General features: G+C 40.8%; 1 protein-coding gene across 7 annotated transcripts in view; it reads right to left on the reverse strand.

Moving 5' to 3' along the window:
- LOC115219829 (tctex1 domain-containing protein 2-like) overlaps window positions 1-17,701 on the reverse strand; it is a 59,526-nt gene that overhangs the window by 20,336 nt on the left and 21,489 nt on the right. Inside the window, exons 1-2 of one of the 7 annotated variants that reach the window (XM_036509651.1) lie at window positions 794-805; window positions 171-249 (exon numbers count right to left, since the gene is read on the reverse strand). The exons of 2 other annotated variants lie outside the window; for them this stretch is intronic. In XM_036509651.1, the coding sequence (XP_036365544.1) occupies window positions 171-229 (59 nt within the window). In that variant the 5' untranslated portion in view covers window positions 230-249; window positions 794-805. Of the gene's footprint in view, window positions 1-170; window positions 469-789; window positions 806-17,701 lie in introns of those variants that run through there. 4 more of the 7 variants (XM_036509650.1, XM_036509649.1, XM_036509648.1 and 1 more) reach the window with 4 other exon arrangements.

The following is a 17,701-nucleotide window of genomic DNA, read 5'->3' on the forward strand; positions in this document are numbered from 1 at the left end:
ATTGTTCTAGTCCTGTAGAAGCTCCTTCTATAATATATATATATATATATATATATATATATATATATATATAGTTATACATTTATGCGAGAGATGGTTGACATATATATGGTGAATGGATATATAAATAGATGGATGTATACATTTCTGAACAACAAGGACATACTTACAGTCTAACATCGAAGATTGAAGTGTAGGGGTCTTGTGCTTTTTCTATCATTGAATGCATATTGAGGTAAGCAGCCGGGTTAGACAGACAGACCAACAGATAGAGAGATAGAGTGATAGATAGATAGATAGGTAGATAGATAGATAGATAGATAGATAGATAGATAGATAGATAGATAGATAGATAAAAAAAGTTGAGACTGGTGTCTGGCTAAAGTGAACAACCAGGAAAATGAAGAGCCTTGCAACACAGGCTCAGCTTGACTGACTGAAGTCTGGAACACACTAAAGGAGAGGGTGGCAGTTGTGATGGTGACAGTAGTAGTAGTAGTAGAGTAGTAGTTGTGGTGGTGGTAGTGGTGGTGGTGGTGGTGGTGGTAGTGGTGGTGGTAGCTGTAGGTGGAGTTGTGACTGCTGGTCCTGCTGCTGTTTTAGTACAATTGCACAAAGTCAATGCTTTGTTTTGGTGGTAAATATGGTTGTGTGTGGCTCTCTCTCTTTATAGCAGCCTATATAGATCTATGTGTATATGCATAAGTAAATGTGTGTGTGTGTGTATGTGTATATATAATATATATATATATATAATATATATATATATATATATATATATATATAGAGAGAGAGAGAGAGAGAGAGAGATTATCATCATCATTGTTAATATCCATTATTCATGCTAGCATGGGTGTATATTTATATATAGCATATACTCTTTTACTCTTTTACTTGTTTCAGTCATTTGACTGTGGCCATGCTGGAGCACCACATTTAGGCGAGCAAATCAACCCCAGGACTTATTCTTTGCAAGCCTAGTACTTATTCTATCAGTCACTTTTGTCGAACCGCTAAGTTACAGGGGACGTAAACACACCAGCATCGGTTGTCAAGCGATGTTGGGAGGACAAACACATACATATATATATATATATATATATATATATATATATACGACAGGCTTCTTTCAGTTTCCATCTACCAAATCCACTCACAAGGCTTTGGTCGGCCCGAGGCTATAGTAGAAGACACTTGCCCAAGGTGCCACGTAGTGGGACTGAACCCAGAACCATGTGGTCGGTAAGCAAGCTACTTACCACACAGCCACTCCTACACCTATTATAGCATATATGCACCAACTCACACACATACACACATATATAACTATGTATGCATGCACACACGCACACAAACACACATTGTTGCATGAAAAATGTGCAGAAACATGTTAAGAAAAAAGAAGTAGGGTGGGAGGCCCAGGGAAAAAGAGAGGGATGAGGGAGAGAGAGAGAGAGTTGTATGAAAACTTAGGAAGCTGTAATACAAGTTGGTTTAATGAAAAGCAACCTCGAGAAAGGAACAGCCAGGGACGCGGACATGGACCGCAAGCAACAAGTGATGAGACAAGATGCTGCGTTGGGAAAGATCTTCCCTTCACCCACCCACAAACCTTTACAAGCCGGGATTCCTTCACCACCACCACTGGGTGTAAAATGATGATGATGATGATGATGCTCTTACACATACACACATATATGTGTGTATATGCACTCACATATACTTCTGTGTGTGAGTGTGTGTGTGTGTGTGTGTGTGTGAGGAATGACACCTGGCATTTCAACCAGCAAGTACAACATTAAAAATCACAGCCATTTAACAAATGTGGGACAGAATATGGTAGATATAGCATGTTGACTCTCTTTCAAGTTGTGTCTCGTAAAAAATAGGTTTCTGTATATATATATATATATCATCATCATCATCATTTAGCGTCCGCTTTCCATGCTAGCATGGGTTGGACGGGTCAACTGGGGTCTGTGAAGCTGGAAGGCTTCGTCAGGCCCAGTCAGATCTGGCAGTGTTTCTACGGCTGGATGCCCTTCCTAACGCCAACCACTCCGCGAGAGTGTGGGTGTTTTTTACGTGCCCACTGCACAGGTGCCAGACAGAGCTGGTAAACGGCCACGAACGGATGGTGCTTTTACGTGTCACATGGCACGGGGCCAGGCGATGGTGGTAACGGACACGAACGGATGGTGCTTTTAAGTGCCCACCGACACGGGGCCAGACAGAGCTGGCAAACGGTCACAAACGGATGGTGCTTTTACGTGTCACCGGCACGGGGGCAGCGAGGCTGGCAATGAACACGAACGGATGGTGCTTTTACGTGCCACCGACACGGGGCCAGACAGAGCTGGCAAACGGCCACGAACGGACAGTGCTTATGTGTGTGTGTGTATGTATATATATATATATGTATATATATATATATATATACTGGAGTAAGCACATAAATGTGAAACAAGGTGGAAAAAAGAGTACTCAAATACCAGCGGTAGAGTAATATGCTTTATTTAAAAGCAGCAGAAACTTCCCGATGAACAGGAACGTGAAACTCTGAGTAACAACTTTTGTTATATTTCTGCTGCTTTTAAATAAAGTATATATATATATATATAGTGACGTATATTTGCCATTTAAATATGGCTAACCCCTAAGGGTGGATGCTACTGTAGTTTGTAGCCCCAGGAGGACACCTCCTCCAGCTGGCTATAGACACACTTTCTGTGCCCTATCAGTATTTGCAAAGGAAAGCCATCCTTCCCGTCTTCAACTTATGATACATACAGACTCGAGTTTCTGAGTATTGACCCGTCATCGGCATGTGACAATCACAGTTGTCGATAAAAAGTAGGTTCCCTTCACAAATACTTATACCTTTTTCTAGTATTGATAGACACTGATATCGAAAAAGTGTAAACAAGCAATAATAAATCTTAGAGCGAGTTATATATATATATATATATAATCTGAAGTGTACAGTCTTATATATTCATCACAGCTGATCTTACCAATTGGTTTTGTACCAAAGGTACGATGGAGTGTTAGGTAACAATCCGATTATATAACCCTACGCTCATCAGAGGTAGCTGATATGGAATGAAAAAAATTCTTTGTGTCCCTAGCACAAAACCGATCAGTAAGATCAGCCGTGATGGATGTATGATGCTGTACACTTCAGATAATATACCCACTCCATTGACAGTTATGGAAATGTATTTTTTCCTGACTTATGGATTTTTAGACGACTTATGTATATATAAACATATATATGTATGTATGTATGTATGTATGGATCCGCAAGTGTAAAGTAGAAGATAGTCTTGAGCGCACAGTGTTTCTAAGGGTCAGTAATGGTTTTACTCGGTCACAAGTGGACGGCCATCATGTATGCATGTATGTATACATGTATAAATTCTTTTATTCTTTTACTTGTTTCAGTCATATGACTGCAGCTATACTGGAGCACTGCCTTTAGTCGAAAAAATCAACCCCAGGACATATTCTTTGTAAGTCTAGTACTTATTATATCAGTCTCTTTTGCTGAACTGCTAAGTTATAGGGACATAAACACACCGACATTGGTTGTCAAGCGATGGTGGGGAGACAAACACAGACACGCAAACATACACACACACACACACACACACACACACACACACACACCACACACACACACACATAATATTATATATATATATATATATATATTATATATATATATATATATATTATGTATATATATATATATACGACAGGTTTCTTTCAGTTTCCATCTACCAAATCCACTCACAAGGCTTTGGTCAGCCTTTGGTCAGCCTGAGCTAAAGTAGAAGACACTTGCCCAAAGCGCCACACGGTGGGACTGAACTCTGAAGTATGTAGTTGGAAAGCAAGCTTCTTTCCACACAGCCACACTGCGCCTACAAGCAAACACATTTATACACATACACACACACACACACATAAATATATTTGCTTCCCAATCGCATGGTTCCAAGTTCAGTCCCACTGCATGGCACCTCAGGCAAATGTCTTCTACTATAGCCCTGGGCTGATCAAAGCCTTGTGAATGGATTTGGTAGAAGGAAACTGAAAGAAGCCCATCATGTATATACATGTGTGTGTCTGTCCGCAACCACTACTTGACAACCAATATTGGTGTGCTTGGGTCCTTCTGACTTAGCAGTTCAGCAAAAGAGCCTGATAGAATAAGTACCAGGTGTCAATTCATTGTCAATTCATTTGAGTGAAAGAAAATTTTCAAGGTGGTGCCCCAGCATGGCCGCAGCCTAAAAACCAAAACAAGTAAAAGATAAAAGATATATGTGTGTATGTGTGTGGTGAGAAAAAGTGAAAGTTCACACATTGTCAATTACCTAGTTAATGTGTGTAGCGAGGGGGAGCAGGGGGTGAATGAAATGGCAGAAGGAAGGAGGGGGTACATAGTGATGCTCTAGTTAATGGGGGAGGTTAGAGGGAGGTGTTGATGATAGCAGCTACTGAGAAGATGGTGGAGGTGGCGACAGTGACAATTGTGGTGATGGGGTGCTTCTGCTGCTACCAGTGAATGGTTTTTTCTCTCTAGCAGTAGCAGTAGCAGTAGTAGTAGTAGCAGTAGTAGTAGTAGTAGTAGTAGTAGCAGTAGCAATAGCAGTAGCAGTAGTCGTTTGGCCCCAATTCAACCCTGATCGAAGAAGCCTATGATCAGAGGTGTTCCAGGCACGACCATCCTTTCTTGTTTTCAGATCTTGTGTACCTAGGACTACACCATCTAATGTGTTCTACCTTGCTCGAAACTACAGATGAGTAGTTCTCAACAGGGTCCACGTGACCCTTTGGGGTTCCATTTAAGATCTTATGGTTAACATGTATCTGCAATAAATTGGTTACATTTCTACACAAAATATTTTGACAATTTTCTGATGAAATTCCTAACATCTAATTATGAAAATAGGGTTTTTTAAATATTGAATGGTTAGGAGGGCCCATCTGAATGAAAAAGGAGTCAAAGTGGTCCATAGGGGAAAAAATAGTTGGAAACCACAGGATTTGAAGGAAGTTTGGCTGTTATATCTAGCAGGTGTCAGTCTCCCTTAGTTGAGTCCTTGCAGTAGTATTTAGAGTAGGGGTCCCCAAACTTTTTAGATCATTGAACCCTTCATGGAATCCTTGACCCCCGCCTCCTCATCGACTCCCGCCACCACCACCAGGCATGTACAAGGAAATAAATAAATAATAATAATAATTAAGTAGATATGAATTTATCGACCCTCTTCGATAGTCCCACTGATCACCCCAGGGGTCGGGGATCTTTTCCTTTTGATGGACAGAATTTTCTAGTTAACTAAACAATTTGAAACTTCGTATACTGGTAGAATGTGTCAGAGAGAGAGTGTGTGTGTGTGTGTGTGTGTGTGTGTGTGTATGTATGTATCTGAATATATGTGTGTGTGTGCGGCGTGTGTCTGCTATGTTTGTTTATCAATATCGATAACGCAGCAAATGATTTGAGCTCAAATGCTGGCATTTCATTGGTTAAAATTCGAAGAATTAAACTACGTTAAACTTACAAATTACAATTTTGTTTACAATATTGTTTTCTTTTGACACATTCTACCAGTATACGAAGTTTCAAATTGTTTAGTTAACTAGAAAAATCCGCCCATCAAAAGGAAAAGATCCGGGGTCAATATTGACCACTTTGGAGACTCCTGATTTAGAGGAATAATAATCCTAAAGCCAGCCATTAATTAAAGCAAAAGAGTGAGGGGCTGAGGGGAGCGAAGGAGACCCCCCCATTCCTCTCCCTTATCTGTCCCCCATCACACACCACACGCACACACATGCACAACAGTTAGTCAACCTCTGATGAGTTGTCTGACATGCTAGAAATGGTAGCCAAATCACCTTCAAACAACAGCCTTATTGTACTATGTAAATAAAAGGACATAGTATAATGTAATCCAAGGTACACAAATACATTATGCTATGTCTGAAATGAAACAGATGGGTCGGTCAGTGTTGGAATGTCTATGTTCATGTAGGTCGCCTCTATCAAGGCTAACCTGGAGTCAAAGAGTAATAATAGCAGCAGTAAAGGTATAGTTCAAAAAGGGGTCAGATAGGGAGCAGACAGAGGACAGACAGTGAAACCTGTTAATGAGATCATCAGGTAATACAAGGGAGTGGGGTGCTTTGTTGTGGGAGGGGAAGGTGTGAGTGACAGTAGGAGGCAGTAACTAGAAAATGAAGGGGACAAGTGGGAGAAGGTAAAAAGGAAAGAAAGGAGTTGAAACAAAGAGGAGGAGAAGGGGGATGAGAGGAGGAGGGGTAATGTGTGGAAGAAGGGAGATGAGAAGGTAAAACTGAAAAGATATCAAAAAGAAGAGCGGGAAGAGGCATCCAGTTGAGTGGAGAGGGCATGTTGTGTGTGTGTGTGTCCTGGACACCTGGTCCCTGATTTCAGTACAATGCCATTATTTTTCAGGAGAGGAGATTAATCAATAAAACCACTGACCCCTGTACTTTACTTGTACTTTACTTTATCCTGTCGACTCAATAGGATTTGAACTCAGAACGTAAAGAATCACAAGTACCACAAAGTAAATGTATGTATGTTCCAAGTTGTAAACCGACAGTCTTGTACCCAGGTAGCTAAAATTTTCACATAAGGGTACAAACAATAACTCTGAGCACCTTTCAAACTCCACCTGTCTAACACCTGTGGACATGTTTACAAAGTCAGAAAACAGCACAGCTCCCATGACTTTCGGAAACATTTTTCATGCTAAGAGTTGCTGAAGCACGGAACAGACTGCCGGCATCAGTTGTTAGTTGTGTAGTAGCACTGCATCCTTCAAAACTTCCATGCTTCCTGAGATTCGCCAACACTACACCTGATTTTCTTCCCTCCATACACACGCAAGCATGTATCTGACTCATACACTGTTCGCTTTCCAGACATTTGTACATTACTGCTTATGCTTTATACGCACTTTTGACACCTGAGCACTGTATACAATAATTTCATTATTATTATTCATGTTTTCACGGAGGTGGGGGGTGGGGAAGTTAAACTAAATGATATTCTTCTGGTAGTTTCAGACCAAAAAAAAAAGAAGGAATTACTCTAGTTTGGGTATTCATCATCATTGTTGTCGTCGTCGTCATCGTCATTATCATCTTCACCACTACCAACCACTACCACCACCACCATCATTGTCATCACCACTACCACTGCCCATGCCACCACCACCAACACCACCACCACCATCATCGTCATCATCACCATCACTTTCGTCAGCTATTACATACACATATATTCTTTCATTTATTTTAGTCATTAGTCTGTGGCCATGCTGGGGCACAGCCTGGAATTTTAGACGAATGGGTCAACCCCAATACTTACCTCTTTTTTCAAAAGACTGGTATTTATTCGATCAGTCTCTAACGGCAAACTGCTAAGTTACAGGCACATAAAAACATCAGTTGACAAGTGGGGGTAGGACACACGCATATTCGATGGACTTCTTTCAGTTTCCATCTACCAAATCCACTCACAAGGCTTTGGTCAGCCTGAGGCTATAGTAGAAGACACTTGCCTAAGGTGCTACAGAGTGGGACTGAACCCAGAACCATGTGGTTGGGAAGTAGACTTCTTACTCCACAGCCATGCTTAACATCTATATTACATGTATATCTTGTTGTGTCTTGAACAAATAAATTCGCATCAAGAATCTTGCAAACCAAACACAAAAGCCAAGCCACACAGGCATGGCTGTGTGGTAAGAAGCTTGCTTCCCAACCACATGGTTCTGGGTTCAGTCCTACTGCATGGCACCTTGGGCAAATGTCTTCTACAACAGCCCCAGGTCAACCAAAGCCTTGTGAACAGATTCGTCAGATAGAAACTGAAAGAAACCCATTGTATATGTGTGTGGTGTGTATGTGTGTGTGTTTGTCCTCCACAACTGCTTGACAACCGGTGTAGGTGTGTTTACATCCCCTTAATTTAACAGACTTAATTTAAGAGACTGATAGAATAAGAACTAGGCTTTAAAAAAAAGTACCGGGGTTGATTCATTCGACTAAAATCCTTCAAGGTGGTGCTCCAGCATGGCCACAGTCTAATGACTGAAACAAATAAAAGAATATATTATACATATAATATATATATATGTATGAAAGCATGCGGTGTGTGTGTGTAATGTAAATGAAAGTTATACAATATGTATTTTTTTATCCAAACTCTGGTTATATAAGGAGAGAGGAAAGAAAAAAAACAGGACAGAAACAAACCATTTAATGTCAGCAAGTTCCAAATTACAGTTAATTTAGTGACCGACATATTGTTCAAGATGTCGTCTTTATATATTTAAAGGGTGGCGCCTGGTGAAGCATCAACTGATACTGTGACCAACGAAATGAAATGCCAGGGAACACCTACACATTCAGGCAAACGTGTGTGTGTGCGTGTGTGTATACGTACATATATATGTGAGCGCGTGTGTGTGTGTGTGTATATATATATATATATATCATCGTTATCATTTAACATCCACTTTCCATGCTGGCATAGGTTAGACTGCATCATCATCATCATCATCATCGTTCAATGTCCGCTTTCCATGCTGGCATGGGTTGGACGGTTTGACTGGGGACTGGTGAGCCAGATGGCTGCACCAGGCTCCAATCTGATCTGGCAGAGTTTCTACAGCTGGATGCCCTTCCTAATGCCAACCACTCCAAGAGTGTAGTAGGTGCTTTTATGTGCCATCGGCACGAGGGCCAGTCAGGCAGTACTGGCAACGGTCACATATATATATGTGTGTGTGTATGTGTATATGTGTGTGTGTGTGTGTGTGTGTTATGCAGGTATAAGTTAGAGGTGTTTAAAGCTTCTGAGGAATAGATTTATCCAAAGGCACTTCTGGTAATTACCTCAGTAGGTATATTCCTTGGTAACAGGCATACAGCAGCAGGTAATTTACCGGGTAGCTGTAGTTTATATGTGTGTGTGTGTCCATACATACAGACATGCACACATACACACATAGCATGCAAACACACACACACACTCACATTGATATGGATGGGTTTAAGAGATTAAGGCTAGTCTATGGTCCATAAATAAGGTGAAAAGTAAGAGAACTCCATCCCCCTGCTTACCTCCTCTATTTTCACCACTGATCATGCACCACATTATGTGTGTGTGTGTGTGTGTGTGTGTAATGAAATAAACATCAGAGATACTTTTCTCCATGCAGAAACTACAGCAGCAACTCAGAGGTTTTGCCGTATCTTCTAAAATCCATTGCAATGCTGGAAAATGCTTCCATATCATCAATAGGTATCTCTGAGTCACAAGCGTTTCACCCACAGCTTGAACACTTCAGCTGAGTGGGTGCAGCAAAGACTGAACTAGTCATCACTGACAAAAGAGTTCCACTTGTGCTCTCTTACCAATCATCGACATCTTGAGCTAACATCTACTGTCGTTCCTATTTCCTTGATGGCTTTCTTCCGTTGTCTGGGTTCCACACCTATTTTCTGCAGGAGATGCTGCACTGATACAGATGGGAAGCCATAAAAGCTGATGTCAATGGGGAGTCAGCTCCCCATTGACATCAGTGGGATTCAACTGTTTTACCAATGAATTGGATGTTTTACATCCCTTTGAAGGAATTTTTTTCCTCCATTTATACATATATATATATCATCCTCATCATCGTTTAACCTCCGTTTTCCATGCTAGCATGGGTTGGACAGTTCGCCGGGGTCTGGGAAGCCAGGAGGCTGCACCAGGCTCCACTCTGATCTGGCAGTGTTTCTACAGCTGGATGCCCTTCCTAACACCAACCACTCCGTGAGTGTAGTGGGCGCTTTTTATGTGCCACCAGAGGCTGGCAAACGGCCATGATCGGTTGGTGCTTTTAGGTGTCACCGACACGGACGCCAGTCAGGCGATGCTGGCATCTGCCACATTCAGACGGTGCTTTTAACGTGTCACTGGCACAGGTATCTTATATATATGTATATATATATATATATATATATATATATATATATATAGATATATATATATATATATAACGGGAAGCTTTATGAAAATAAACAAAAGACGAAGGCAGGTGGAAAACAAACGAACAATTGTATTAGTATGGCGCTCAGGAAATATAAATAAAACAAGTCTTTAACGTTTCGAGCCTACGCTCTTCAACAGAAAGATACACAGAGAGAGAAAAACACAGAAAGAAGGAGTATATATATATATAATATATATATAAATAAATATATATGTGTGTGTGTATATATATATATATATATATATATATATATATATATACAGATATATATATACATATATATGTATGTATGTATGTAGTATATATATATATGTAAATGTATGTGTATATATACATATGGGTGTACACATAGACACATACATATATATGTCTGAATAAACTATGAGCTGGGAAGTCTTTGATCCTAGGTTTGCTGGTTAACAGCTGACCTAGGGTTAAACAGCCAAATTACAAAAAAGGAACACATTAATTAATGTAGTCCAAGATACACTATGTGTCCTTCCTTGTGATTGCTGTCATTTAATTCAAGGTCAGCTATGAACCAGCAGACCTATGATCAAAAGCACTCCAACTGTGACCATCCCATATTTTATTCAGACATGGTGTATCTCAGATTACACTAATAGATTATCTAACAGATAACGAATGTACTCTAAGATATGCTACGTTTGAATAAATTAAAGGATAGTCACAGTTGGAATGTCTTTGATCATAGGTCAGCTTGTTCGCAGCTGATATGAGGTTGAACAACAACAGCAAAGTGGAGGCGCAATGGCCCAGTGGTTAGGGCAGCGGACTTGCGGTCGGAGGATCGTGGTTTCGATCCCCAGACCGAGCGTTGTGTGTGTTTATTGAACGAAAACACCTAAAGCTCCACGAGGCTCCGGCAGGGGGTGTGGTAGCGACCCCTGTTGTGCTCTTTCACTACAACTTTCTCTCACTCTTTCTTCCTGTTTCTTGTCCCCAACTTCCTACGCAACCGCTGAGCCTGGATGCACATTCATCCATCCGTCGATGCTCTCGGTGTCAGGGGTTGACCTGCTTTCTTTTCTGCGGGTCTTACGAATAGCAAAGGACCACGCTTCGGACTTCTCCCAGGCGCTCAACAAACTAACAAACAAACAACAGCAAATTGAAGGTCATTTCTTTCATATGTAACTGCCAAGTCACCCCCAACCTCATCTGTGTCCTCTCTCTCTGTCTGTCCTACCACTACTGTCTTCCCCATCCCTGCCACTACCACCACCTCTTATTGTGTTCCATGGTTTGAATTGTCTAATGCAAGCTGCATGTTTCATGCTGTATAGTAGTGAAACATGGAGGTATTGAAATGGAGGAGGTGGGACAGAAATGGTGAATGGAGTATGAGTAATAGAGGGTGTCATGTGATGTCATCCTGAATGGAATGTACGGGGTGGGGGGAACTAATGGACAAAGGGTTTGGTCAGGTGGTGCTAATATTGACCAGGAAGGACAGGAGAGGTAGCTAAACTTGCAAGGACATGTGATGAGGATGGATGGATGAACAGGTGGAAGGATAATTGCTGGGTGAAGATATATTGTGAAGCATGTCATCATATGCTGTCACTAATGTCAACAAGTGCTGTCAATAAAGTCATACGCCAGCATGGAAAGCGGACATTAAACGATGATGATGCTATCAATTGCTGTCAATAATGTCATCATTTACTGTCAATTTATGTCATCCCACATTGTCAATGATATCATCACAAGTTGTCAATGCTATCACCACATGATGTCGTCATCCACTGTTGTCAATGATATGTCAAAGACATTGTATGTCTCTACAAGGAGTTCCCTCATTGTAAAAACAGAATAATCTCAGACACCATTGTCCAGTGTATGTCCTTCCTTTATTTGTGATGTCCAGATGATGGAGGACATTCATCATAGAGAATGATTGAGGAAGAACACCAGAAGAAATGGTGAAGTTGGATCTGTTGATGTTGGGATTCATGAATGACAAGAGACAGGATCAACAGAGGGGAGGTTCCGTGATATCTTGCAGATGCATCCTACAAATAACAGGAAGGAATATCCTGGTTGCAATCAGTATCATCTCTAGGCTGTGCAGCTTCTGCATTTATGCACACACATTTTACAACCAGGAAAGGAAACATCGAGCAGAATTAAGGTTTTCAAGATGAAATTCTGTGTTTTGATTTGATTGTAACTTGCGTCTATATGCACATGGTTTTGCAAAAACAAAAAATAAAATTTGCACACACACACACACACACAGGTGCAGGCATGGCTGTGTGGCTAAGAAGCTCGCTTTGCAACCATGAGATTTTGGGTTCAGTCCCACTATGCGGCACCTCTGGCAGGGCAAGTGTCTTCCACTATTGTTCCAGGCTGATTAATGCCTTGGGAATGAATTCGGTAAACAGAAAGAGTGTGGAAACCTGTTATGTGTGTTTGTGTGTTTGTGTGTACTCAGCCACTCTTTTTATCTTACTCTCTAATATGCTCTCCTTTCTCTCCCAGCTCGGGTATCCATGCATCTACTCTCCAACAAGACCCTTATCCTTGTCCCTCTACACCAGTAGTTCTCAATCAGGGTCCATAAGATTTTGTTGTGAAAATTTATGTGCAATAAATTGCTTATACTTCTACGATACACAAAACATGTAAACAAATTCTTTTTTATACAATTCTTAATAATATTTAATGATAAAAGAATCATAGGATTCTTTTAAAACACAAAATGGTTGTGAGGTTCCATTTGAGTAAAATAGGAATCGAAGGGATTCATAAGCAACAAATGGTAGCAAAACACTGCACTATACCAGTGCTCCACAACCTTTTTTCCATTCGCAGTACATTTTTTTTCAAATTCTTTTCAAAATTCAAAATTTGGCAGCATTTTGAACTAAAAATATAACAAAAAGTATAGGGGGAAAAAATTATATTCAGGTTTTACTGTGGCACACCTGGCATCGTCCCATGGCACACCAGTGCGCTGTAGCATACTGGTTGCGGAGCACTGCTCCAAACCATTAATCTCTCAACTGGTACAAAACCACCCTCAATACTACTCCCCCCGCTCCCAGCTGAGGAGTTTTATCTTGCAAGATGTTTGGTGGCCATGAAAAGCAATGGTGACGGCGCTGTGTAAAAAGCACCCAACGCACTCTGTAAAGTGGTTGGCATTAGGAAGGGCATCCAGATGTTGAAACCATGCCGAAGCAGATGACTGGAGCCTGGTGCAGCACCTGTCAAACCATGAAACTCATGCCAACATGAGAGACAGATGTTAAACGATGTTGATGATGATGATGATGATGATACAATGGCATATGATTCAAGAAATTTGGCTGCCATTTCTAGCAGGCCTGTCAAGGAACACTGCAGACACTCAGCTGAAGTAAATTGCTGTGGTTTTGCTTTGTGACATTGTGAATTTCATGTGGCAAATTTATTCAAAACACTTTTAACCCTTCATTACCACCCCGGATGAAACCGCCTCTGGCTCTGAGAACAAATATCTTGTTTTCATAAGTTATCAATTAAAATCTTCCACCGAACCTTAGTCACAATTTATTTTCCTAACACTAGCTTAATGATAACTAAGATATTTTACTAAATTCTTTGTTATATTTAAAATTAATTGAAAGAAACTCAGAGCATATCAAAATAAATACGGTAACGAGAGGGTTAAAGCTCTCCTCCTTCTTTCTTAACGACCTTGGACTGAAGAAAAGAATAATAATTAAGATCTATGAGAATGACTTAGAAACAATCAGGTTTTTTTTTTCTTTGTTGTGTATGTGCGTGTGTGTATTAAATAAAGTAGGTGAAGATCATAATTTCATCAGAAGAGCCATGAAATCTGTCAAAGAATATATATGTGTGTGTGTGAGTGAGCTTTAAGTTTTAACCTATTAGTGATGTACAGCATATGGGGGTTTAGTTTACAGGCCAGTGGGTGTAACCAGCCCACTTGTGAATACCCCTCATTCATTAGACAATAAACCTTGCTTGCGAAGACCTATTGAGGCAAGTGAAATCAAAATCAAAATCGCTGACGTGGCCAATGACAGTACCTCCTGATTGGCACTCATGCCAGTGGAACGTTAAAAGCACATCCGAGCATGATTGTTGCCAGGATCACAGATTGGCTCCCATGCCGGTGGCACATAAAAAGCACTATTCGAGCATGATCGTTGCCAGCGTCACCTTACCGGCACATGTGCCAGTAGCACGTGAAAAACATTCAAGTGTGGTCATTGCCTGTACCACTAGACTGACTCCCATGCAGATAGCACGTAAAAAACACCTTTTTGAGCATGGTCGTTGCCAGAACCGCCTGACTCGGAGTGGTTGGCATTAGGAAGGGCAACCAGCTGTAGAAACTTTGCCAGATCAGATTGGAGCCTGGTGCAGCCTTCTGGCTAGCTAGTCCTCAGTCAAACCATCCAACCCATGCCAGCATGGAAAGCGAACATTAAACGACGACGATGATGATGATGTACGCTAGGTAAGTGCTGTAACGGATTACTAGGGCTCCAAGGTTATAACCAAGATGGTAGTTAAGGAGTCATTGTAGATTTCTGGTGCAGCAGATATATAATTGTTAAAGAGGACAACAAACATTAAGGCAAGGGAAACATCTCAAGTCATATACAATATCAAGACTTTGAATTTTTTCCAATAATAATAATAATAATAATAATAATAATAATAATAATAATAATGACTTGAGATGTTTGCCTTGCCTTAACTTTTGTTATCCTCTTTAACAATTATATTAGTGATATATCATCATCATCATCATCATCGTTTAACGTCCGTTTTCCACGCTAGCACGGGTTGGACGGTTTCGACTGGGGTCTGGGGAGCCAGGGGCTGCCCCAGGCTCCAGTCTGGTCTGGCAGTATTTCTACAGCTGGATGCCCTTCCTAACGCCAACCACTCCGCGAGTGTAGTGGGTGCTTTTTACGTGCCACCTGCACAGGTGCCAGAGGGGTCTGGCATCGGCCACGGTCGGTTGGTGCTTTTTATGTGCCACCTGCACAGAAGCCAGTCGGGGCGGTGCTGGCATCGGCCACGTTCGGATGGTGCTTTTTATGTGGGGGGGGTGCAGAAATATAGGGGAGCACCAGCGGGGAGGGGTGTTCGGAGTGTTCATGTACTTGACTCAACAGGTCTCCTCAAGCACAGCGGGACGATCTGGGATCCGGGGTACTTTGAATGGGCAGGGTTTATGCGGAACTGATGCATTTTTATTTTTTTTATTTTTTTTTTCCCTGATCTCTCTTCCAGGGGGGGGGTCCAGCTGAGAAAGGTTCCACCAGTGAGAAGAGAGGGAGAGAAAGCGGGGTGGTGCAGGTAATATAGGGAAGCACCAGCGGGGAAGGTTGGGGTAAGGAGGAACGATGATAGGGAGGGGTTGCAACAGGTTCGTAAGAGATAAAAACGTAGGATATCACAAGGGGGGGCGGACTGGAAGGAGATAGCCGGTTGAGGCGGTGACAGATTCAAAATAGGAGGAACGTAAGATCAGTGGGGAGGTTGATGAGCTGCGGCGCTTGCTGCTTGTCTTGGTGGGGGGAGGTGTAGTACACAGTGAAAGCATGTGAGGAGGAGGGGTAGGAGGGAGAGACACGTAATGGTGGTGGGGGAGGAGGAGGGAGGAGGGCATATCCAGTGTAGATGGTGTGAACAGTGTTCACCGGTATTGGTGGTGGGGGTGGGAAAGGGCGGGAGCACCGCGAATGGCGGTGAACAGTGTTCACCGGTATTGGTGTGGGGGTGGGAAAGGGCGGGAGCACCGCGAATGGCGAAGATCGGATTAAACTTCGTAGAGAAAGAATAGAGGAAATTTCGTAGAGAAAGAATAGAGGAAATTTCGTAGAGAAAGAATAGAGGAAATTTCGTAGAGAAAGAATAGAGGAAATTTCGTAGAGAAAGAATAGAGGAAATTTCGTAGAGAAAGAATAGAGGAATTTCGTAGAGAAAGAATAGAGGAAATTTCGTAGAGAAAGAATAGAGGAAATTTCGTAGAGAAAGAATAGAGGAAATTTCGTAGAGAAAGAATAGAGGAAATTTCGTATAGAAAGAATAGAGGAAATTTCGTAGAGAAAGAATAGAGGAAATTTCGTAGAGAAAGAATAGAGGAAATTTCGTAGAGAAAGAATAGAGGAAATTTCGTAGAGAAAGAATAGAGGAAATTTCGTAGAGAAAGAATAGAGGAAATTTCGTAGAGAAAGAATAGAGGAAATTTCGTAGAGAAAGAATAGAGGAAATTTCGTAGAGAAAGAATAGAGGAAATTTCGTAGAGAAAGAATAGAGGAAATTTCGTAGAGAAAGAATAGAGGAAATTCGTAGAGAAAGAATAGAGGAAATTTCGTAGAGAAAGAATAGAGGAAATTTCGTAGAGAAAGAATAGAGGAAATTTCGTAGAGAAAGAATAGAGGAAATTTCGTAGAGAAAGATAGAGGAAATTTCGTAGAGAAAGAATAGAGGAAATTTCGTAGAGAAAGAATAGAGGAAATTTCGTAGAGAAAGAATAGAGGAAATTTCGTAGAGAAAGAATAGAGGAAATTTCGTAGAGAAAGAATAGAGAAATTTCGTAGAGAAAGAATAGAGGAATTTCGTAGAGAAAGAATAGAGGAAATTTCGTAGAGAAAGAATAGAGGAAATTTCGTAGAGAAAGAATAGAGGAAATTTCGTAGAGAAAGAATAGAGGAAATTTCGTAGAGAAAGAATAGAGGAAATTTCGTAGAGAAAGAATAGAGGAAATTTCGCAGAGAAAGAATAGAGGAAATTTCGCAGAGAAAGAATAGAGGAAATTTCGCAGAGAAAGAATAGAGGAAATTTCGCAGAGAAAGAATAGAGGAAATTTCGTAGAGAAAGAATAGAGGAAATTTCGTAGAGAAAGAATAGAGGAAATTTCGTAGAGAAAGAATAGAGGAATTTCGTAGAGAAAGAATAGAGGAAATTTCGTAGAGAAAGAATAGAGGAAATTTCGTAGAGAAAGAATAGAGGAAATTTCGTTAGAGAAAGAATAGAGGAAATTTTCGTAGAGAGAATAGAGGAAATTTCGTAGAGAAAGAATAGAGGAAATTTCGTAGAGAAAGAATAGAGGAAATTTCGTAGAGAAAGAATAGAGGAAATTTCGTAGAGAAAGAATAGAGGAAATTTCGTAGAGAAAGAATAGAGGAAATTTCGTAGAGAAAGAATAGAGGAAATTTCGTAGAGAAAGAATAGAGGAAATTTCGTAGAGAAAGAATAGAGGAAATTTCGTAGAGAAAGAATAGAGGAAATTTCGTAGAGAAAGAATAGAGGAAATTTCGTAGAGAAAGAATAGAGGAAATGGTTAATATAGGGCGTAACAAATATCAGAAAATCAAAAAAAAAATGTGTGTAATAGGTGTAAAACAACTTCCTATGAACGAATATGAAAAAAAAAATTCGCGCACGCGAAAGGGGGGTGGGGGAGATGCCTCGGAAAATTCACATCGGGAAGTTCCGAAAGCGTCTGAGGAGCTGACCCGGGCACCAAAACAAAAAAAAAAAAAAAAAAAAAAAAAAATAGTGTAATATGTGTAAAACAACTTGCTCTAAACGAATATGACAAAAAAAAA

Source organism: Octopus sinensis, linkage group LG15 (genome assembly GCF_006345805.1).
Source record: "Octopus sinensis linkage group LG15, ASM634580v1, whole genome shotgun sequence".
NCBI classification, from domain to species: Eukaryota; Metazoa; Mollusca; class Cephalopoda; order Octopoda; family Octopodidae; genus Octopus; species Octopus sinensis.